This window comes from Rhamphochromis sp. 'chilingali' (assembly GCF_963969265.1).
Source record: "Rhamphochromis sp. 'chilingali' genome assembly, chromosome: 8".
Lineage (NCBI taxonomy): Eukaryota > Metazoa > Chordata > Actinopteri > Cichliformes > Cichlidae > Rhamphochromis > Rhamphochromis sp. 'chilingali'.
Genome location: NC_137935.1, coordinates 8,212,092 through 8,235,522, shown reverse-complemented (window position 1 = coordinate 8,235,522; position 23,431 = coordinate 8,212,092). Strand labels below are relative to the sequence as shown.

Below are 23,431 nucleotides of genomic sequence, written 5' to 3'. Positions count from 1 at the left end.
ATGTCCTCAAACACATTTTCTGTCGGGTAGAGTTGTGTCAAGATAAAAAAAAAAATCAACAAATTCTATTATACTTGATTCTGCCAACTTGTCTGGCATCTTAATTTTGACCACATCCTGTTATTCTGTGGAAGGTATATGAAATCTCACTTGATGATATGGTACTAAAGACATACCTTCAGGAAACACGCAGGCACATGTGACGTTAGACTCTCTCTTGCAGGAAGAAGTGAAAATGAGCCTGTTCCGCTTCTTGGTGGAGATGAAGAGCCAAAGTGCACTGCATGTGCGTGTCTTAAAATGTTGATATCATAGCAACCACTTACTGGTTAATGGCACCTGCAATGTTACAACTTTACATGAAGTAACGCATGTTTTATTTTTTAAATTCGTGACTTTCATTTCCATACATTTCACTCTCACCCCCTAAAAACCAAAGAAACAAACAAACAAAACAAAAACACTACTTCATGTCAAATGTTTCTAAAGCATTTGCATGGTAATGACATGACAAGAGCTTTTTAAGAACACCCTCAACAACATATGTTGTTATTTGTTTTAATATGTATTTATAATTGCCATTTTCCTATATTCCCATTAGTGCCAAAGTTAGCAGGTTGCAGCTTGCTTTGGATACAAATTAAAAACATTACCAAAAAGTTCCAAAAAAGAAAACAAAAACAAACAAACATTCCAATCAGCTTGTTTAAGTGATCACATTTAGTTATATCCATTTAAGCAGATTTGGGAATTCCTGATGTAATTATCTGGTAACTGCATTTAAAGACCATGAGGCCCTTTATTAGACTTGAGCTCCAACGAAGTGAGTTGGCACAACTATTTACTATCCAGAGATGCATATTAAAAAAGCAAAAATCTTGTAAAAAGGAAACAGAAGCTTGCTGCCAATATGTTAAGAATAGCAATAATTAAAAAAAACAAAAACACAATTAACAAAAAAATCTGTAAACATACAATGAAATGCAGCTGTAAAAAATCAGCTGCATCTACTGTACAGTGTACACAAGACTCAACACGTTTGTGAAAGTCAAACTTTGTTTCCAGCTGCATAGAGAGGGTTAGTCTGAACAACTGTACAAGTACACATGCAATAGCATGCTCTCTTTTCACTCACTGCTCCTTTTCCTATCAGTCAGCATATGGTGGGAAAAACAACTTTCTACAGCAAAAAAGTGCAAAAGTTAGTGAACACAAATGTCAGACCACAAGTTTGGATGGTATATGAAGAACTGAAGAATAACTGAAACTTTAAAAAAGTGGCAAAATATGTTATGCGAGCTTAACAAATATAATCATAAAGCAGATAAAAACAAAAACAAATGGGGGGGAAACAGGTTGCAGTTTTACATGTGTTTCCCTCATAAAATGCCTCCAAATCCAGAACATTTTAGAATGAAGGCTTCAAAGAAAAGCAGCACAATGTGAAGAGTTCATTTATAGCTGACTTGGTAAATTTTTAGATCCTGTCTATGCTGACCGCAGATAACTTACGACATACTGATTGCATTAGGAACTGTTAAAAGGGCAGCATGATAAAAACGATTCAAATACCAAATCAAACAATTCTATCACAACAGATTACGTTTAGTATGTTCAGCATTTTCAGGTATCCAGTCCAAGCTGATTACTGTGACATGTCCACGTACTGGCTGTCTTGGTAAACCTTGACCAGTGTGGCACATCCTTTTATTCAGCCTCAGCATTGTGTGCTTGTTACAGGACTAGTGGCATAAACCTGTATCTATGTTCCAACCAAGCACCGTGTTTGGGCTAGCTTCAGAAAGGTAACAAAGAAGAATCACTTGGTGAGTGGGGCCTTAAACCATTTACCTCTCAGGTATTTACATCCTTAGTGCCACGTGTTTGAGGCGCTGATCTGCTGGGTGTTTACTTTGGTCTAGAATGGACTCTCGTCACTGAGATTAAACTTTAATGTGCTGAATACATCACAACAGGGGCCCAGTAGTCAGTTTTTGAAGGCCCCGTAGCGACTGGCTTTACTAATGAAGTTCTTGAGCAGGTCGTGATCCATGTCGGCAAAGGCCTGGGTCTGCGTGACAGCCGTTAGGTGGTTGACACAAAACTTGAAGCAGAATTCCTCCAGGTCCTAAAAATGAAGAGGGCTGTCTGGTCAGTGCTGAGGAGTATAACTGACTAGCTACTGTGCACGCCTCCACCACCATGGTGCTTTGACTATGTATCAGGGGCTATAAGCTTACCCGCGCCTCATACTTGACAGCAGCAGAGAGCAGAGTGATGGCGTTTTCTTCAGAAATGCCTCTCTTGATCGTTTCCTGGCACAGCCTCTTCAGTCTTGTTTCTCGGTAGAACGTGGCCAAGTCAAGCAACCCTGCACACACAAAAACAAAAACACACGTGATTGTGTTCGAGATTCTGCACTGACTTGTTGCAGCATTTCCTGGGCTGTAAAGAACTGTGATCCATGTCTATCCTTACCAATAGCGTCCTCTGGTGGCAGGTTTATAGTGTCAGTGTAGAGATACTCCAAGAAGGCTCTGTACACCAAGTATGAGAACTGATGAATTTCTATAGCATCCTGGTCAGATTCATTCAGCAGTGTTCGGAAATGCTCACACCTATCGAGAAAGACAGCAGAAGACTTGTGACAAAAGCACGTTTAACTCAAACTAACTTAATTAATGGGCAATCACACTTTATCATGTGCAGGTGACAAAATATAGTCTTATGCCAACAGGAAATTGCATTACCAAATGAAAAAAGGAAATTAGCAAGAAACTTTAAAAAAAAGGAGGTTTAAAAAAAAAATCCACAATTTTCATACTGAACTAGAAAAAGCAGCTTCAACTTCCAATAATTTATACCATCATACATTACAATGAAAACATGTTTTCTGTTGTAGTGGCAGTTATACTCTGCTGTTGAAATTACTTATTGATAGTTCCTTGAATTCTGCTAGAAGGGTACATGTATGTTTAGTGCATTGCAAGTTAATGTCTTAGCGGGTGAGTCCACATGGTCACAGAATTGGTAGGCATGTGGTTACCAGCATGGAGCCTAGAATTCAGAGACTATACCATGCCTGTTAGTGTTCAACAGCATCTAATCTAAATACCCACCAGTTAAAAACAACCACAAGGGTAGATGGATAGAAGAATAGAAGAAAAATTGTTGTGTTTTTTTGTGTTGTTGTTTTTTTTTTTTAACAGATTCTTTTTGACTATGCCTACTAATACAGGCCAAGTGCAATACCTTTTATTCCTTATAAGCACCTGCATTAATTACCACTAATTACCATTTTTTTATTTGTTTTTTTGCTTCAATTTTCTCCACACTGCAAATCTCTGATGGCTCAAAACAGTGCCTCTACCATTGCTTCTCAGGACACGGTTGAAAAAACAACTGAATCTTCACTCTCTGATGCATCTTAAACATATAATTTGCATGTGATCTTGCGCAAGCAGACAGTTTCCACTGTTGCATATTCGTGTGAGCCAGTGGACTAAGGTTAAAGCTGCAGACAGTCTGGCTCCTTCCTACTGACGGTGCAAAAGAGCAAGGGACTGGAATGCAGATACTCTGTGTTCAAGTGTGGTTATAAAAAGAAACACGGGAAACAATAGGCTTGTCTTTGCTACCCCGTGAGTTTAACAGGAAGATAAGGAAACTGTTTAGCATATGAAGTTTAAATATAGGGAAACCAGCACAAATTAAGTGTTTGTTATATATATTTACACACAAAGATGGCTCATTGTTTTTGCTGCAGTGACTAAATTGGTTGTCTGGATTTTAAAAAATACACCCATGTGACCAAGCTGAAAGTAGAGGTTAGAGAAGCAAAGTGTGCATTCATATATATAATTTTTTTAAACAGTCAGAGTGTGGTGGCCCAACAATAGAAAGGAAGAGCTGCAGACATTGTCTCCATTCCACAGATCATTATGTGCACTCAAAGATAACGATACACTGCATGTTACACCCTTCCAGTCACACACCAGCTGCTCAAAATGCCACAAGACTGGATTAGCTTTTCCAGACTTCCATGGTTAATGAGTCTACATTGTCCTTTTTAAAAAAAAAAGAAAAAAGAATCACCTAAAGGACTCTGAATGTTCTTGTTTTCTGTACCTGATTTTTAGCAGAGCTTTGTGAACATGGATGCACTTCCCATCAACCAAGAACTTCAGATCAGAAATATCTGGACTGTCAAACTCCTTCTTCAAAGACTGGGCAACTGTGAGGTAATCATCACCATCTGGCAAAAAAAAAAACCAACATAAAATTATTATTACTATTTATTTTATTTTTTGTTAAATACAAGCATTTGGTCTTGGGGGTTTTTTGCTCTTAAAAATAAACATAAATTTGCTAAGCATACATTTAAACAACTTCTCTTTACATTTCAGTTCAAAAGACAGTTCTATGAGGTATTTATATATAGGGAATGAAAATATATTTCTTTAAGGCCACAGGTGACAATAAAATATTACCAACATTAAAAAAATGTCCACCTAAATGCTAAGTCAATATTTAAATTTAGCTCATCACATTAGCTTTCCTAACTGGAGTGTAAAGAAAAAAATGAAGCTATCACAGTTACAGGTTAATGCTCTTCAGTTTGTGTTGAGTTTGTATAAACATTTGTCGCAAATGAAGTGCAAACAGAGTTTCCTGTTTATTTCTCAGACCACTTGCAGGAATGTGTACCTATGGTACACTGATAAATGCCTACTGCATAATTATCTCTAACCAGACACACAAGTAAATGTCAGTGTCAAAAATGTAATAAAAAAATCCTTCAATTATTGTAAAAGTTTGACTTTTGGGATTCTTTTTCAATTTTACAAATACTCTCCAGGCTGGCTATTAAACTATGTGACCTTGGCCTGCACTTCTCTCAGTGCAAGTGGATCCTTAATTTCCTGACTGGCAAACCACAGGTGGTACATGTAAACCACAAAGTCTCATCTGCTTCCTCCTTTCCTGTACTTCCTCTACACCTACGACTGTGTGGCCACTTCGTCAAGTTCCCATAATTTTTTTTTTTTTTTTTTTTTTTTTTTTTGTTTGTTTGTTTGGTTTTTGCTTTGTTTTATTATTTTCTTCAAGCCCTGTGTACAGGAGCTGCATACAAAAAGATATTTTGTGAAAAGGGTTGGCGTAATAAGCAAATGCTTCAGCCAATACCTTTTGATTAGCCTTGTCTCATGCTTTCTTTCTTTATGGTAGATTTTTGTTCTGTTTTCACTGTTTGTTTGTTTGTTTTTTTCACTGTTTTCACTGAGATTTGAATTTGAATGCTAATCAATAAATCAAAATCAAATCACCAATTTCGCTGACGAAAGAGCAGTAGCGGACTTGATCTCGAAACAGTGACTCTGCTTGACGGTTAGAGATCAACCACCTAAGTGACTGGTGTAGGGAGAAAAACCTTCAGCTGCAAGTTTGTAAGACCAAGGAGCTAATAGTTGACCCCACAAGGAAACAGCTGAAATGGGCGACAGAGATGGATGCCATTAAGACCACCCTTCCCACAAAAATAACGGGGAGTAACTTTTACTGTTAGGCAATCATGTTGGGTGACAGTCTAATGATAAAAAAAATTATATACAGCTGGATAGGCATATAAGTATTTCACTGTGAATTTCTGCGTGTTCGTCAAATAACTTAAGAAATGTATGGTCCTATAAAACTCTTACCTACTGAGAGGAGGTGCCACGTGACTGCCGGTGTGGCAAAGCAAGCGAACACATCATCAGTGCTGCTGAAATGTGCGAGATGGGGACTGGCTACAGCCTGACCTCGACACTGACCCCACATCAGAACTTGTCCACTCTGTGTCTTGGCTGCTGACGTGTGACTGGTGTGACATGCAGCCACTTCGACTATCCTACCGAGAAAAATCACAAATCTAGATATACATTTGAACTTAAGACAGAAAAAGGCCCATATGAAAAGTGAACATTTCTCTAATAAAGTTCTTTTACAGTCAACAATCAGTCCCTTACTACTCCGTAGCATAAAACCACAAGTGTAAGAATTTGTACGAGTTTGAGACGTTTGGTTATTCTAGGGATCTGTGACCTATTATGGTAGCAAAGTACTGCTGGTAATTTACAATGGGAACAAAGTAACAAAGTACTAACCTCTCCTTGTCTGTGTTTATAGGAGTGGGGAGCGCTTGGTTACTCTTATTGCCTGTTCCCAACTGCCCGTATGAGTTGGCACCCCAAGCATAAACAAATCCCTCATCTGTCAGTGCCAACGTGTGTGCATATCCACAAGCGACCTGTGTTTGGAAAAAAAGAAAAAAGAGGGTATTTAAGATGCATGCAAACAGAAATAAGTAATCAAAAACAATATTTTGTTAGATTTATCCCTCTTTAAGCTCTTACCTGTACAATGTTTACACCCTGGAGGGCAGCGATTCGGCATGGTGTCTGCTGGTTTCCATTATTGCCCAAACCTAGCTGTCCATTGCAATTATAGCCCCAACCATAGATCTGGAAACAATGGACGATTTTGGGATATGCACATACCTCGTTATCAATAAGTGTGCGGAACATCACAGTACTTTTATTCTTGGGTTTTTTGTTAAATTAAATCTGAAATTCAGATTCTGATTTTGTGTGTAAAAACAAATGCAATACTATTTTAGGTCTTCTGACAGAGACTGAACGTTAATTTTTTTAAACTATACTGTCTCCACTCACACTCCAGGACCGTTCTTCAAGCTGTCATCATTCAGATCGAGCGTAAACACAAATTCATTTCAGACACTGTTAGAAATCCAATTTGTTTTTCTCTGCTTCATCATGGTTAACATGTATAGATGGGTGTGACCAGTTACCTCTCCGTTGTCCAGTACAGCCATAGAGCAGAGCTGTCCACAGGCTATGTTTACCACAATCTTGTTTTGCAGGCAGCTGCTGACCCGACGCGGTGTCGGCTGGTTGGCAGTAGAACCTGAACCAACTTGTCCAGAGTTGTTGTAACCCCACGCGTACACCTGAACACAAAGATGAATGCTCACCACCCAGAAAAATTCTCAGATTAAACAGAAACAAAGCAAGTAGAGGAAAATTTACCTCTCCATCAGTTGTGAGGGCAATAGTGTGGTGGGAGCCACAGGCCACTTCTGTCACTCTCTTGCTGAGGAGATTAGTGGACACCAGGGCAGGGGTCAGCCCGTGGTTGGTGGTGCCATTTCCGAGTTGGCTGTAGCCATTGTGGCCCCAGGCATACACTTCTCCATCTACACAGCAACAAGTGCAAGTTTATTGATGTTGTCACAGAAGTTAATATTTCATTAAAAGATAAGAAGCAGTCTATTTCACATGATATACTGCAAGTTAAGCAGCCATACTTTTATCAGACATCACAGATATCGATTAAATGCCTTGATTCACTTAGTTTAGTGTTGCATTGACTCAGTATAAATGAAGTACACGAGAACATATCCATAATTAACTTTTTTGCAACTTCTTTTACTGTAAATGCAGATTGAGCAAAGATTTTTCCACATGTAAATAAAAAAACAAAAAAAAACCTCAAACTGACTGGCCTCCCTCAGATGATGTGGAGTTAGTTAATCATTACCACATATTACAGGAAAACAGATACCTTTATGTTGCTTTAATCAAAGTTAAAGGTGCAATCAATTATCCAAATAAATAAGCATGCAATAATCACATTGAAAGCAACTCTCAGACATTTTAATTTAATATTCCAAACAGGAATGAGTGAAAATTGAATGTGTATTTGAAATTTAACAGTTTGAATGCATTTTTTAATCGTAATTTAAGTATGCATGCAACCACATCTCTTGGCCAAGAAGTCCACTTTGACCAAAAAGAATCACACTTAAAAAACTAGATACAATATGAAGCCAATGGTGGCACAAAATAAAAATAAAATATCAAATAAAATATGCATTTTGCATGTTTGGACTCATTTGCTTGTGATCTTATTCCTCTGCCTCCTGAAGACATTTCTCCTTGGTGACACACACAGAAAAAAAGGTTTTGGAGCTACATTACCTGCAGTGGCGATAACCACATGTGGCCCCGTTCCATAGCTTAGAGACACAATCTTCTTTCCACACAAGACATCAATCCTGCGTGGCTCAATAGTGCTTTGAAGATCTCCAAGCCCTAAACAGCCGCTACAGTTAGTCCCTAAAGCAAAGACCTGCAAAGAAAAAACATTAAAAATGTCTTTTTTAAAATATATACATTTACAAATAAGAATTACTCGATCATATTTATTGTGCATTTTTTTTATATCACAAAATGGTGAAGTTGTCTTAATCTAATCTGTCTAAGATGGCAAATTGCAAATTATGATCACCGGTACACTAAAACAAACTAACTAACTACACTTGAAACCAGGCTATAATAATTTGAGACACTGTCTTTCTAAAATTATGACTGAAAAAAAAAAAAAACGGCAGCAAGCATGCTCATGCTGGGACTGCTGAATGTGATGTACGGCATAATTTAAAGTGAAATCCACCAAAATACAATTTAACGGTACAGTTGGCTGTTCCATAACATCAAACAAATAAGCAAGGGTGGAAAGATTAGGCATGCACTGCACCTTTCCAAAGGCTCAGGCATTAAGCTCATATGGCTAAAGATAGCCTCATTCTATCTGCTTATCCCTGTGCCTGTAACTGCACCTCATATCAAGCAGAGAGCAAGAAGGCCTGGAGCATTTTTATATCCACTTCAAAACAAGAACTACTCAAAAATCAATACAGAGAAATGAATGACTTCTATGCGTGCTTCAGGACAGCTTCACGTAAAGAAGAACAAGAAGGCAACCTTGCTTAAACTCCAAATGTTACCTCATCATTAACTGTGACATAGAGGGCTTCATTTGCAGCACTGCCAAATACACAAGCCTGCCGGATAAGCCGGAGTTCCTCAGGAGGAAGAAGTGCAAACACTGGCCACTTTCCCACGTCCAGCATACTACTCAGCTGTGAAAAAAAGAAAAAACATGGAGAAGCATATGAATCTAACTCACTATGGAATAAAGGAAAGGTTGATTAGATAAACTGAAAAACACAGATAAAAGCAGGAGTATGTTTTCATGTTAAATACTTTGATGGTCTGGTTGTTTAATTGTATTCAAATGGTTATTAAACTGGATAATAGGAACTTTCTGCCCTGTATCATGGAATGCATACATATATGTTAAAGAAAAGATTATTAAATTTCCACCTTTATCATCCCTCTTGAGTGACCAGCAGCATTCAGATTTAGATGGGCAGACAGATTAAAACGTGTACATCTGTTCTGTGACCTTTACTACCACAGAAAGTAAAGTCAAAATTATGTCATCTCTAAAGTCTAACATAATATTTCAAATATAACGGTTTCAATGATTGCACCATTACTCTCTATTATCAAACCACACAGCTGTCTATGGCTGTGTGTTAAATGGAAAACTGCAATCAACAGTAAAACCTACTCGTCTGATCTTCTGTGTATCATTATTTGTGACGCCTATAAAAGATAATTATCTTGTATTGCTAACAATATATTTCAGCTCAGTTTTTATTCACAAAAACAAACAAACACAAAAACCTGTTTTTATTGCCGCGTCTGACAAATTTACAGTGCTGTTGCATTGCCTTGCAGAAATATGAAGTTGCACTTTGCATGAACCCAGACAACACCTCCTTAAACACACACATACACCACCATGACCACCAGCTGCTGTTGCTGCTGGTAAGATGTCCCATACGTCAAATTAGCAGATACCGAAGACAACACAAACAAGCACCGCAAAACTAAGTGTGTTGGTTTTGATATATAAACTGTCAGCAATGAAACTACTACCTGAAATTATCCCACAAAAACTATCAAGCTAATTAGCGTAAAGAGCGGTGTTGTTGCTGGTACTTCCAAGTGTTGACGTTACCTTCTAGCTAGTGCTTAGTCCGCGAGGTCGTTTTCTGATTTTAAAAAAAAAGATACTAAAACATGTCACCCAACATATTTTTCAAATAACTTTGCCGGGGACGTCATGCCGACAAACTGGTGTAGGTCTAGCTTCACGTTAGCTCCTATGGTTGCACTTTGTTGTAGCTAGCTTTAATCGCTACACCACCGCCTGAAAAACATACACACACAACACCACACTTCCTGTAGTCACTTGGTGCGTTTACTGAAAATCGGACCTGGGAGCTTCAAGGTTAAATTGGTATTATACAGTAATTAGTGACATCTATTATGCAAGATTAAATAAATCCAATAGTCTTTTATTTGTGAAGTTACATTACTGGTCAATAGACCATAACGACCCAAGACTCACATGGGTTATAAGTTTAATGGAGAATATTTTTGCATGTTGTTTAAACATCTGTGGCATACATTGTATTTATTTATTTATTTAAGAAAAAAAATATTTCACCCTACTTTTCAGGAGTTGTTGATATACCAATATCAATTTTGTGTGGAACTTTAGGAAACAATTGCTGGTGTGAAACAGATGTGGGTGATACATTTCTGGCTGAGTCGTCCTGTACCATTACAACTACAGGCACAGTTTCAGTATCAATGGAGAGCTAATCTCCTTTAAGTTAAAACAGTAGAATGTAAACAGAATGACACCTGACTCCTGACACACACACAAATACACACACTTGCTTGCCCACACACATCACATATTTGACCCTAACTGACCAATCACGGTCTTTTGACCCATGAAAGGTGCATTTTGTTTAAGTTAGTACAAGCTCATGTTATTGCGTGGTTTGAATTATTTTATTATCCCATCACTCTGTACTCTCAAAACACAAAGGTTCTCATAAGGACCTCCAATCTCCACTCCAAAAATGTGATTCAATTGATAAAATGAGTATTAAATGCTGCAGCTGCCTGAAAAACAAACAAAAAAAAAACAAAAACAGATCATTTGAATCAGACAAGAGAGCACCTAAAACAAGAAGTCCTCGGGGAGCTGAAAACCACTGCTTTAGAATTACTGCCTCCAGAAACGATGTCCAACTGCATAATGATGCCCTTGTAAATTTGCTCCCTCTTCATTGTCCGCTTACATTTACTTCCTCATTATGTTTCTCATTACTTTGTATTATATTTTGTGTTCTGCTGCAGTCCTTGATGTTGCTTTTTCATCATGCACTTCTTCTCAAGTCTTAAAATATATGCCCCTTCATCTTCGAGTGTGTGCAGGTGTTTGCATATAACTTTGCTGAGTGTGAGCTTGTTGAGTACAGATTTGAACAACAAGTCTATGTGCATTTCTGAAATCGTAACACTGCATCCCAAGTTACATGTCTTATGTTATTACATTAAAAAAAATAAATACATAAAATAAATGCACGGTGTAAAATAAAATATGTGATGTGTTCGCTGTTCACTGGTTCAGTCCCTGCAATGACACAACTATAATCTGCATATTTCACTGATTACTGCATAATCCGTCTGTCTTAAAGAGTCAAATAAATTTTTGGAAAGAGATGACTCTCCACTGCATATTTCATTGAGAACTATAGCAGACACAATGGGGCATTCCTTTATTAAGTCCAGCAGGTGGAGTCATTGATAACCATCTTGGTGTATATCAGTGGATGGGATAGCACATGTTTTTGCCAAAGATTTAAAGACCGCCTATGCAAGAACGGTGAGTGTGTACATTGTTTCAACAACATCTATATGCATATGATATATAGCATAGTGAAGTTTCGTATGTAGGTAGCTACATTAGGTTGTGTATGATACATTGTCTGTGATGTTTGTGCAATTGTCTGTCTGAGACTTAATATGCAGAAGGGACTAGCACATGAAAGAAGATTTCAGATAGATAGATACTTTTTAATTAAATCAAATTTGGAAGGCACATGAATGAAGGGAATATTACAGTTTCCAGGCAACATGAATTTCTAATAGTGTAAATTTCAAGTAGAAAACAAACCAGGGGGAAAAAAATCAATAAAACAGAACGAACACAAAACAATCAGAAAAACGATCATCTCTTTGATATATACCAATGTATATTTAAAATAAGCTTTTTTGGAGTACACAAATACTACAAAAATATCTTTGTGTTCACTCAAAACGTGTAACAAACCCAAGACTGCACGGTTTACAAGAACCAGTGATCCACACTTTCTTTCTGCTAAAAGCGATATTGTATTTCAAATTGTCTGTGTGTGTCTTGTGTAGGTTTGACATCACTTGTGCCGTTCAGTGTGTAATTTTGAAAGGGTTGTTTTTTTTTCTTTCTCCATACATTCCGTATTGGCTCTCTGGCGTGTAAAATACTGCAGTTCAATCATGCTTGTTAATTTTTAGTACAACTGTGTGCTTCTGGTTACAAACCAGGTAGAAGTAGCAGTGTAGTCTTATATGGAGAACAGCAAGGTGGTCCCTGGACTGACCACGTAGCATTCTTAGATCCCCCCCACCCCCGACTGACTTGGTTGGACGAACCGGTCATAGACACGTCAACCGTAAGGTCTTTCTTAAAGTGATGGAAAAAAAAATAGGTAGGCAAATGAAGTTCATCATAACTGCACCGGATAGTGACCGGGTTCACAACAAACAAAATGAAATATAGTAACATTATTTAGCGTTTATCTTTGCTATCTTGTAAATTAGGATTCGTGATGAATTGCCCGAATACGCATGCGCACTAAGTCGTGTAAGCGATGGCGACATTCCTGCTTTTTATGCGAGGAACAGGGTTGGATGGAAAGTTATCTCGATAAAACTGAGGGTTAGACAAACGTTATCGATACTTTGCATCGTCACAGTCGCTCGCTAGCTACTTCGACCGTTTTAAGGTGCTGTTAACGCGAGCCTGCGTCGTTCATGAGAAGACCGCATACTATCTTGCTAACTGTTAGCTAGGTAGCTTACGCTAGTATGTCACACTTTGCCTTGTCTTGTGTTTGTCTGGGTAGCTAGCAAGTTCTCATCAGCTTCAGGTTCTGCAGAAAGTTGCTGGTCATCCAAGGTTGCTGACGTTAAACATTTCGGGGAAGAGCTGCATAAGACTCATCACTGTGCATCGGCTTGTTCAGCAAGACTGCTGCTCTGCCAACTGACTGGGTGAGTAACGTTAGCTGCGCTTTTGGTAATAAGTCTTGTTTTGCTACAGCGAACAACATTGACGATATCATTTTAAGGAAGTCGAACTAACCTGTAAGGTTATTGTTTGTCAGTACGTTGGCTACAATAAGGCTGCAGTTAGATAACTATTAGCTATGATATAACGCTAAGCACACACACCTGTAGCCAAAGTAAACAGTCTCGGGTGCGAGATAGTTAACCTTGTTAAAGGAGCTAAAAAAATACCAACCGATACTGTGACATAAAATAGGAGCTTGTGCGTGTAGTTGACCGGCCAGGTAATGTTAAACGAGAGTCAACGACATTGCTACGTCAAATACTTTCAGTCAAAGGATAACCAGCTGTTACCCCGTGTGCAGATGTCTGGTACGAAAATAGTGCTACAGTTAAATTTACGCATTACAGTTGAGAAAAAACCAGCGCTATTAAACAACGACAAGAAATATCATTACCACAATTTTGTGTGGCTGATAATTAAAATGAAAAGCTAGTTCAAATCTTCAAGGTGTTTTCCCATTTTCTCTAAAACTGCAACTGAAAAACAGCTGGTGTGTCCTTGTCAACTGCTCTGTAGCCACAAACAAATGTGAGGCACAATCAGGGCAACAACAGATGTAACATCTGTTATCTGTTGTTATTTCGATACAGATTTCTTGCAGCGCAACTATAACAGACGTTACAGCTGTTTTCTAGTCGTAGGTGGTGACTACTGATAGGCTATAGTTCTGAAAGTTTCAGATAACTTTGTTAAAGAAAGAGGAGCAAAAAAGACTGAAGTATACATCTGTTCATATGTTACTGCTGTCACTGCATCTGTTTGATAATCAAAATCATAATGTTCCACTTACCACAATCAAATTTGGAAAATGTGTAATGAACTTTCAGATCATCTTTTCCCATACGAGGGGAAAAAAAAAAAGAAATTTTGACTTTAACTGCGTAAATGGTGGGTGGTCAGAGGAAATATAAAGAATTGCCTGTCATTAGGGATTTCCCTTAGTTGCTTCTCATTTTACTGACCTCCAGGTAGCTGTTGTCACTGTGGTGCTGGCAAGTAATTTACAACTAGAATAAAATTACCAGACAACCTACCAGCTGGTTGCAGTGATTGGCTTGGAGGCCTCAGAGCCACACAAGTCTGGCATTCATCTAAAGCCTGCTAGTGTTACAAAAATTAACCACATGGCAATCTCTCATGGCTGTATAAATGGTTCTGCAGGCCTAGTTCATTGACCATCACACTGTAAACTGACTTTGTTGTTTGGGCTTAAGGAGGGGAGGGACTAAAGCGAACAGATAAGCCAGATCACAGTAAGGTTTAGGCACGCATGCGCCAGAGAGTAATTAAGTTCAAGGACACGTTACATTTCTTTCATGCTGTTCTGTTGCTTTACACGGGAATTTTATTAACCATGTAACGATTGTATACATTTTATTTACAGTTGGGAAATCCTCAGTGTATAACTTTGGTATTTTACTCCCGTGTCAGTGGAGTGTTGAATAAAAAATATTTTTGTTCTGTTTGTTTGTTCTGTATTGTTTTGTTGTTTTCCCTAGAAATTCTCACATGGTCTAACTTTATTATGCATTTTTTGAGTGTTAGAGTTTAGTAATTAATCACTGAATGGTCAGCTTTTGGGTATATTTGTTATGCAAGGGGTTTGTGTTTGCCAATGCAGTATACTGGAGGAGACAGATGAGAAGGGAATCTTTGAAAGAACAGATTAATGGTTTTTCTCTTTGCCATCATCCACTTTCTTTCTCCTCTCTCGTAGTCACTGTGTAAACCCTTCACAGCCCTGGTCTTATCTCAATGCTGATATGTGTCACATGATAAGTCATGTCCAAAACATTATACCATTGTACTTTCTTATCACATTGTGATGCAAATGATTTTAAATTCAATAATAGGCTCATTAGGTTTGTTCTGAATTTGCCTCTTTCCTTCTTTTCTTAACTAGTTAAGGTATTTAACGTCTGAGAAAAAATGGCATGTGGCACATTTAACCACTTTTTAGTATCACTCTTATTCATTTCTGCACCCTGTACCCTGCACATTTTTTTTGCTTTGTGTTGACAAACTATGTGTTATAGTACAGATGTACCGCTTTTGCGTATATCTTGGCTTTTGGTTTGATATTTGATAAAGGTGACTGATAAACGGACTCCTATATACCAGACTTCTGCTATTACTGAGTACTCAAAGTGCTTTTATGGTGCATTCATAGATCAACTGCATGCGTTTGTATTACTCATGTGAATCTGGTCCCATTGGAAGCCTACAAATATTTGCCTGTTATAGCCAATGGTTCAAGGATGACTATTAGGGCTGCTACAAACGATTATTTTGATAGTCAACTAGTCACCGATTATTTTTGCGATTAGTTGACTAATCAGATCATGCATCCATTGGACGTAAAACTTACAGCTTATTGCACCAGCATGCATCTGCTCTTATATAACTATCATTAGCTTACAGCTTTAAGTGTTTAAGCTATGTGCTAACTAAAAATAAAGACAAGATGATAGTTTATTAAATTTAAATGAAATTTGCAGATTGTTTCGGTGAAGTTTAATAAACTCAGCCGTCTGCTCCTTGCTCGAGCATCTCACACTTCTGATAATCAGTTGTCTGCTTGACGTTTATTCAGCTGTGTAAAAACTATAACTTTAATCTCAGCCAAACCGATTTACTCAGGAACAAATAAAATACTGAAAAAAGCCAAACAATAACATTTTTAAGTTATCTAAGTGACTTGTATATCATGTTTAACCTGAGTAGCGAAAGACGGCGGTGGGTTTGAAAACGATTTGCCGGGAGTCCGGTGTTCCCACCGGCTATAGTGAGCCTTGAACCCCGGCTAGCTTTCGAGCTGGTGGGTAACAGACTTCTCCGAAAATGTTGGAGCGCTTCTGAAAATATGTGGTGTCTTGATAAACTGAGCAGTTATTTGAAGCTTAAAGAGTCATATTTACATTCTCGCCTGAAAATATGTTAAACATTTATTTTGTGACCCAGAAAGAATAATAAGAGTAATATTAAAACTAACTAGCTGCTGCCATTGTTGGAAACTGAGCAGGGCCGCGCTATGAGTTCTGGGATAGGTTGGGCCACGAAGTATACACCCGACCCATCCTTCAAATCTGGGGAAATGAAGGGCGCATTTGTCAGAGTCTTCGAATTTGGACAGTTTTTGTCGTGTCGCTGTAACGTGATCGTCCTCCAAATGCGGGCACCGGAGGATGCGGCTCCTGAATTTGGACACAGCTACAATACCGGACACAGCTTCTTCTTCTTCTTCGAGGTTTAACGGCAGCTGGCATCCTTGTACATGCAGTGCTGCCATCTTATGTTTCAGTCTGTTATTACACTCTTAAATCCTACTACTTATTCCTGCGTCTTTTGGGATCCTACAAAGCTTCAAACGGCGCGTCGACTATTAAATTAGTCGTCAACGATTTTGATAGTCGACGTAATCGTGACTAGTCGACTAATTGTGGCAGCCCTAATGACCAATAGCTGGAAGCAAGTTACAGTAAGATATTTTAACAGCTTACTACAAAGTTTCTTAAGCCCTCCTTCTTTATAAAACTGAAGTTGAACCATAGAACTCCATTTGCCCTCAAATTCCAATGATAAGCTTATCCACAGTCCTTGAGAGAAGTCCAGCTGATGGTCTTTAGTGACACAGGATGATGCATATTTTTCATCTAATTTTGAAATATTTTAACTTGCATGAATTAGGATTCCTCTCCGTTCGTGTCACCCAGCACAGATTTATTTAAATTTGCTTCATTACATTGTTATTGTATGTATTCACGGTGCACGAAAATGCATAGTAAGAGGTCAACACACACACACACACACACACACACACACACAAGATATTCCTGATATCTGATTAAAAAGTTATTAAACGAGGAAAAAATCTGACTAGTTGGCTAGTGTGATGTAATTAAGTACTCAGTAAACAGCCAAAATTGAGCCTTTTGAAACGGATGAGGGTCAAATATTGGCTATACAAAGATTGTGTGTATATTTAAAAGCCATTTGAAACTGTTAGTCACATTTTCCAGTAATAAAATTGACTTTTAAATGTCACTGAAATGTGTGGCATTTTGTAACATGCACCAAATTGTACAAACATCATGGCGGATTATTTGTTTGCTGAATGGCTACCATTAACAGTGCCAACATCAGCAGTCACAGACCTAACGTCTTAGAATCAGTAAAGATGTAACTGGCATTGTACATTTAATAAAACAATAATTTCCTTAACCCAATACAATTTCTGGTACAGACTGTTAAGGACAACGTTTAAACATCACATACATAATTTATAAAGCTATTTTGGTCTTTGCACTTTAAGCACTTTGGTGTTCAGCATGTTGAACGCAGACTTGAGGAGGTGGTTATCGACCACCAACCTTGTGTGTGTATATACAGTTTCAGTGTGAATCATTGAACACTCTCTAATCAAGAGAAAGAAACAATAAAGACTGTAAAAACGTTTTAATTGCACGACATTTTTTACTCTGCATTTAGTCTTGGGTTTAGACAAGATGCCATCCTCAACTCACGCATCAGAGAAATATCTTTCAATAGAGTTTATGTTGCTGGAAGTGAGAAACGATGGATGTATCCAGAAATAAATTAAGCTTTGCACCAAATTGCCACTAGTTCATCTTAAGGCCACTCCTTAGGACATGTCTGTGTCTTAATTTACAAAATGTGTGTCAAGTGTTGTGATTTGACCCACTGTTTTGAGTTAGAGCTTGATTTGATGTCCCTAAACCTCTCAGCAAAGCAAAAATGAGCTTACTGAAAACACACTGAGCCACCATTGGCAAATTTATGCACATAGCAGGTCAAGTAATCAAGCTACCACAATAAACTTGATAAAATACTGCAAAATATTGTTTCTCCTTAGCAAACAGAAGGGAACTGTGTGTCTTTAGAGTAGTCACAGTTTTTGTCAAACGCCCCAAAAGTCAGAATCACTGGTGCTCATGAGAGTAGGTAAGCAAGCTGTCAGTCGTGACTATCAATGAATGGTTTACATGGAGACATTAGAATATTAGAGTAATGAATATTCTTCATTTTGGACCAGACAGCCAATTCTGTCATTGCAAGGTAGTGTTGTTGTTTTTGTTTGTTTGTTTGTTTGTTTGTTTGTTTGTTTTTTAAATAATTGTCATCCCAAGTCAACTGTAGATGCTAAACTTGGTTGTTTAATGTTTTTTACAATGTGGCCAACATAGGCTACGTCCACACGTACCCGGGTATTTTTGAAAACGCAGATTTTTCTATGCGTTTGCACCTTTCGTCCACACGTAAACGGCATTTTCGGTCCGTTTTCAAAAATACCCGTGTACGTGTGGACGTAGCCATAGTTTAGCCCCTGTGTACATAAAAAAACAAAACAAAAAACAAACAAACAAAAAAAACCATGTCACTAGAAACTCCCAAAATGATCAGTGATAATCTTGACATAATTCAGAATTCAGTTAGTTTGATCTAATAACTAGGGGTGGGCGGTATAAATGATATCCGGTAGAAACGATATAAATTTGGCCAACAGTAGAGATTTTGACTATACCGCTCTACGGCGATAGCGCATGTTGATGGTGTCATCAAGCTGCGCCTGTTTTGGTCGAAAGCATTGCAGTGGCTGCAACATCATCTGCAAATTATGCCAGGCAACAGTCATAGCAAAGAGACGAAGGACTTCTGGAATATGGGGAAAGACAAAAACTGCGCTTCCTCCACTTCCCTACCATTGATTCATTAATGCTGAATTCTCTCGCAGCTGCTCTATTCCCATGTTGTTGCAGTATATTAATGACTAACCTTGTATTGTGGAGGGATTATCTCAGTTTTTCTCCTAACTGAAGTTTGGTCTGCTTACAGCATCCTGCCATGTGATTGCATTTGTCCCTAACCTCATGTTAACTTTGATCGAGTGGAAAAGGTTTAGCGTCCATCTTTCAGCTTCACTGTGCTAATGTTATGCTAACATAGGTGTTTTGCTAGTGATCACGTAGGACATCATTATATACCAGCTAGTCCAACTTCAGTAACCCTACAGAAGTCACTACAGACTCCTGACTACGGTAGCCGTAACGCTCTGGCAATCCATCAAGCGGTGCGGCTTCATAGCTTACCAAAGTCGTACTAAAACATTTTTGACAGATTTCTGCGCGCTGTGTACAACATAAAATTGGTTTGAGGTCAGTAAGCACAACCAGAATTCATACATAAGGCACACTGTCGATTTTTGAGAAAATTAAAGGATATTAAGTGTGCCTTATAGTGTGTAAAATACGTTATACAGAAGAAAAGAATATATATCGCGATATATATCGTTACCGCACATGCTTCAAATTATACTGTGATATGGATTTTAGGCCATATCGCCCAGCTCTACTAATAAGTCTTTAAAAGGTGACTGATGATTTGATTTGATCTAATTTATGAATGTGGGGACCCAGAAGGATCAACCCTGGTCCTTCATGCTTACTACTGTTTCTTCTGAGAAAGTTGCTATGCGTTTTCTGCAAGCTCAAAATTGTCAAGCATCTTGGTAGCTTATAAAGGTACCATGATTTCTTTATAGGCATCCAAAATGCCGGTTTTGATTTCTGTGATGGAGTTGCTTTCGTGACTTGTCAAGTAATGCCGTTGACAGTGGCATGCAGTCTGTTGACATCACATCTTCCGGTCAATTCAGCTTGCCCAGAAAACCCAGCCAAGTAGGTACTAAAAAAGTACTTGTTACCAGTTACTACCACTTAATGCAAGATCGCAAAAACCCAGTCAAGCTGAGTTGAGCCAGGACGAGTAGGTACTAGTGGAAAAGGACTAATAGTGTGTACAGACAGAGAGGAGAAAAAAGCTGCAGCCTGCAGACATTATAGGTAAATGTATTTCTCAGCACAGGCTGAATGACTCCCAAGACTTTAGATGTTGACGTCATAAACCTTTTTGGTACACTTTGTACATTTCCATTGATCACTCTGTCTTCGTTGCAGCAGTACCTCTTCAGTGGTGTGAATGAGGGAGACATGGCAGACCACACGCCACCTCTGGAGTCTGGCCAGCTTCTCAGCCCTGAACTCCCAATCCTGGCCTCACCACCACCCCCAGCCATGGTCAACGGGGAGGGCCCCCAGCAGGTACACTAATTTTTGTCCAGTATTAGTCACACTTACTGACTTAAGTCTGTTGGGCCCAAGTTCATTTCTGACAAAACTGCCTTGGGATTACATTTGAGGAAATTTGTTCTAAATGGTGCTTCTACTTTTATCTGTTGGCATTTAGGTGTTCAGGTGTAGAGCTGCTGTGAGTTTGATTTCATTTCAGGGCTAAAGGTGTTTCTTTGTGTGTGTTGGGAGGATTAGCTATTGTGTAATACTTGAGTCAGAGATATTGATGCCATTGATCGCACTACATAAATGAACTCCATCAGTGAAATTGAGAATTTTTCACTGGTGCACTTAAAGCATTTCTACGCAAGTAGTAACACTGGAGGCAGTGATGGTAATATTTTTGACCAGCATGGCAGAGACGCACTTCTGTGGGATTTTTACAGAATATCTACAGTCCAGCAGTGACTCCTGTGTCATGCAATAATAAATCCAAAAAGTGTTTGAAACCCTACATTTGTAGAGTTATTTACTATGGCTGACTGTTATATTTTATATGAAATTATATTTCTTTTTTTGCTTTTTTTTTCTTTTTTTTAGTAAGAAACTGTTATCAGATGAACTTAGATCCACCTCTTGTCAATTGCAATTTGTTTGAAGGCTTGTTTCAGATGCTAAACAAACTATACCGCTATAGTTCTTACTCAGTTCAGTATTGAAACAGCCAAAATGGGTTTTGCTGTGCTCACTTCATTTGCTCATTGAACAAATTTCACAGGCAAGAGGTGCCACTCCTCTCTCGGTTTTGATAGTTTTGCTATATATGTACAGGAAATGGATTGGACCCCACACCTGCCTCAATCATCTCTTGTCAGCATCAGGGTGAGATTGAGCGGTCCTGACAAGCCTCTGTGATATCCCTGTCATTTTGATGGTCACCAGTCCAATTTGTTTAAGTTTCCCCAACTTCCTGGGGGATGGCAGGGAATCCACAGTGATATCTTTTTGTCACTTCCCCAGTCTTATGCAGTTTGTCCTGATAAGACTTGCTAATATTAGCACTGCCTTACAAACATGCCTTTCTAGCCATTGCCGTCATTTTCCACAGTGGAAAAACCCTCACCTGAATCAGGCTTTGTTCAAACAGAGATCAAATTTTGCTTGCGGTGCTCAGCTATGGGTCTGTTGTCCTCAGGGAATTCGGTTACATTACCATCATCCACAAAGACCTTACCTGATTACCTGAACATGTTCTGTGTCAATGTTTAAACTGTTTAAAAATGTGAGGAAATAAAAAGCCACTTTTTCTGCCTGGTCTACATAATTACACCCCCTGCTCCTTGAAAATCACTTACATGTTACTTGCATATGAAAAACAAATACCAAAAATATGTAATTTTGTTTTGTTTAGTTGTTTAAAAAAAATCTTACAGAGCCCTGTCAGAAGTTACATTAGAGTAAATGAAAATAAAACATGAATAAAATACAATAATGTAATCTTTACTCTCTGTTCACACACTAGTGGCGACAGAGCTTCCATGCAAGGTGTGGCATGCCATGGGGACTAACTTGGGGGCATGTTGCATGGCCAGGGGTTAACCAAATACCATTCACTACTTTATACAAAAACTGTTGTTTTCCATTTAATGTGACAATTTTATGTTTGGGCAGCACAATAGTGTAGTGCTTACCACAGCAAGGAAGTTCTGGATTTCTACTTCCTGTTCAGCCAGAGCCTTTCTGTGTTGAATTAGCATGTTCTCCCTGTACCGGCACAGTTTTCGCTTATGTACTCCAGGTCATCCACAGTCCTAAGCCATGCATGTTGAGTTGATTGGTGATTCTAAATTGTATGCAAGCAGTTTGTGGTTGTGTACCCTTTGGTAAACCTTATTTGGGTAGGTGGTTTGGAATGTGGATGAAGCTGTTGAAAGATGGCAGCAGAAATCAACATGGCACTTTTTTTTTCTTTTTTTTTTCTTTGCTTTCCCTACCATTTTCTTTCTGTTGTCAAAATTGGACCTTGTGTGGTAGTTACTGCTGAGTAACTGCTTTATTAATAGTATATTTAAAAAAACAAACACAATAAAAAAAATAGATTTGGGTTGTGGATGAACATTTTTAACCAATAGCTTAAAAAATGACAAACTAAATATTGAGAACACAGTGCTGAAAATAGGAAATGTTCCACAAGGTAACCTTTTGGATAGCATCCATTATGTATGTGTTTTTCAATGAAAGGGTGACAAAACTGGATATTATTCGGCACATTTTCAAGGTCAACCTATTCCATCTATATCTATCATTTTTAGCAATGCTGTATGGGTACATGTCATGCTTGCATGGGTGTGTCATGCTTGCAGTGGGTTTCCTGCTGGTGATGTTCTACTGTTCTTTTTTTCCCTTTGAAGAGCAGATAGTGGTGGTTCACACACACAAAGCACTGTGGCGCCCAGAGCACAGCAACTACATGTAATTTATTTTAACTATGATTAATATCTATTGATTATTTTCAGTCAGTCCATCAATAGTTTCAACTTTTATATCAGTGCCCTCATACAAATTAATTTGTCTGCACACCCACCTTCAGTGTTGGTTTTTTTAATGACATTATCTGACCCTAATCTTTGCATTTTCATGTTATTTTTATCTTATTTTTGACCATTTGATAAACACAAATGTCAGAAACATTTAAAGTGCTATTTGTAGTCTTGATTCTTATCATTTTTGTGCTGGTGATTTTATTTTACTATAGTCTAAAATCTCTTTTGTGAGGGACCAAACATGTTTGTAGGTAAGAAAAACCCTTCTGGGGTTATTTGTTGTTGTGTTTTGTTTGTTTTAGTACATTGTGCAGATGACATGTGGCACAGTTTGTGGCCACCTGAAAATAATACTGGCATTTTGCAATATTTCATATAGGGGTTACAACCCATCATTGTTTGAGTGATGCTGTAAATCTAATGTGTGTAGTGTTGTGTCTGAGGAGGTGCATAAATATCATGACAGCTGCAGAGTGAGGAGCAGGAACCACTGGAGGGGTCTGGGCCCTGACAGAATGAGGCAGGACTGAGGTGACAGTGAAGAGGATTCACAGCGATGGCTGACCCCTTTATTTCTGACCTTTAAGTTAGAGAAGCTACAAGAACACTTCTTTCTTTCTTTGTTCTTGTTTTTGT

At 38.3% G+C, this 23,431-nt stretch overlaps 2 protein-coding genes across 4 annotated transcripts in view; one reads left to right on the top strand and one right to left on the bottom strand.

Moving 5' to 3' along the window:
- Window positions 1-389: 389 nt before the first annotated feature.
- Window positions 390-10,151, bottom strand: rcbtb2 (regulator of chromosome condensation (RCC1) and BTB (POZ) domain containing protein 2). Its single transcript, XM_080888181.1, has 12 exons — window positions 9,931-10,151; window positions 8,849-8,983; window positions 8,040-8,190; window positions 7,089-7,255; window positions 6,851-7,009; window positions 6,396-6,503; window positions 6,147-6,289; window positions 5,700-5,890; window positions 4,129-4,255; window positions 2,479-2,618; window positions 2,241-2,371; window positions 390-2,128 (listed from the first exon to the last, which is right to left on the bottom strand). Exons 2-12 carry the CDS (start codon window positions 8,972-8,974, stop codon window positions 1,988-1,990), a joined length of 1,584 nt encoding a protein of 527 aa, XP_080744307.1. The 5' UTR covers window positions 8,975-8,983; window positions 9,931-10,151; the 3' UTR covers window positions 390-1,987.
- A 2,383-nt stretch (window positions 10,152-12,534) lies between these two features.
- The window catches only part of fndc3a (fibronectin type III domain containing 3A), a 46,080-nt gene continuing 35,183 nt past the window's right edge, over window positions 12,535-23,431 (top strand). For 2 of the 3 annotated variants that reach the window (XM_080888123.1, XM_080888121.1), the window contains exons 1-2: window positions 12,535-13,085; window positions 20,139-20,282. In XM_080888123.1, the coding sequence (XP_080744249.1) occupies window positions 20,172-20,282 (111 nt within the window). In that variant the 5' untranslated portion in view covers window positions 12,535-13,085; window positions 20,139-20,171. The remainder of the gene's footprint in view (window positions 13,086-20,138; window positions 20,283-23,431) is intronic. The other variant, XM_080888122.1, reaches the window with a different exon arrangement.

Excerpts from the sequence above, each read along its gene's own strand:
- rcbtb2 (XM_080888181.1), bottom strand. The coding sequence starts at position 8,974 with ATGCTGGACGTGGGAAAGTGGCCAGTGTTTGCACTTCTTCCTCCTGAG. Across the intron at positions 7,256-8,039 it reads TGTGGTTATCGCCACTGCAG|ATGGAGAAGTGTATGCCTGG; the intron begins GTAATGTAGCTC and ends GTTGCTGTGTAG. Across the intron at positions 4,256-5,699 it reads GTGGCACCTCCTCTCAGTAG|ATGGTGATGATTACCTCACA; the intron begins GTAAGAGTTTTA and ends TTTTTTTGCCAG.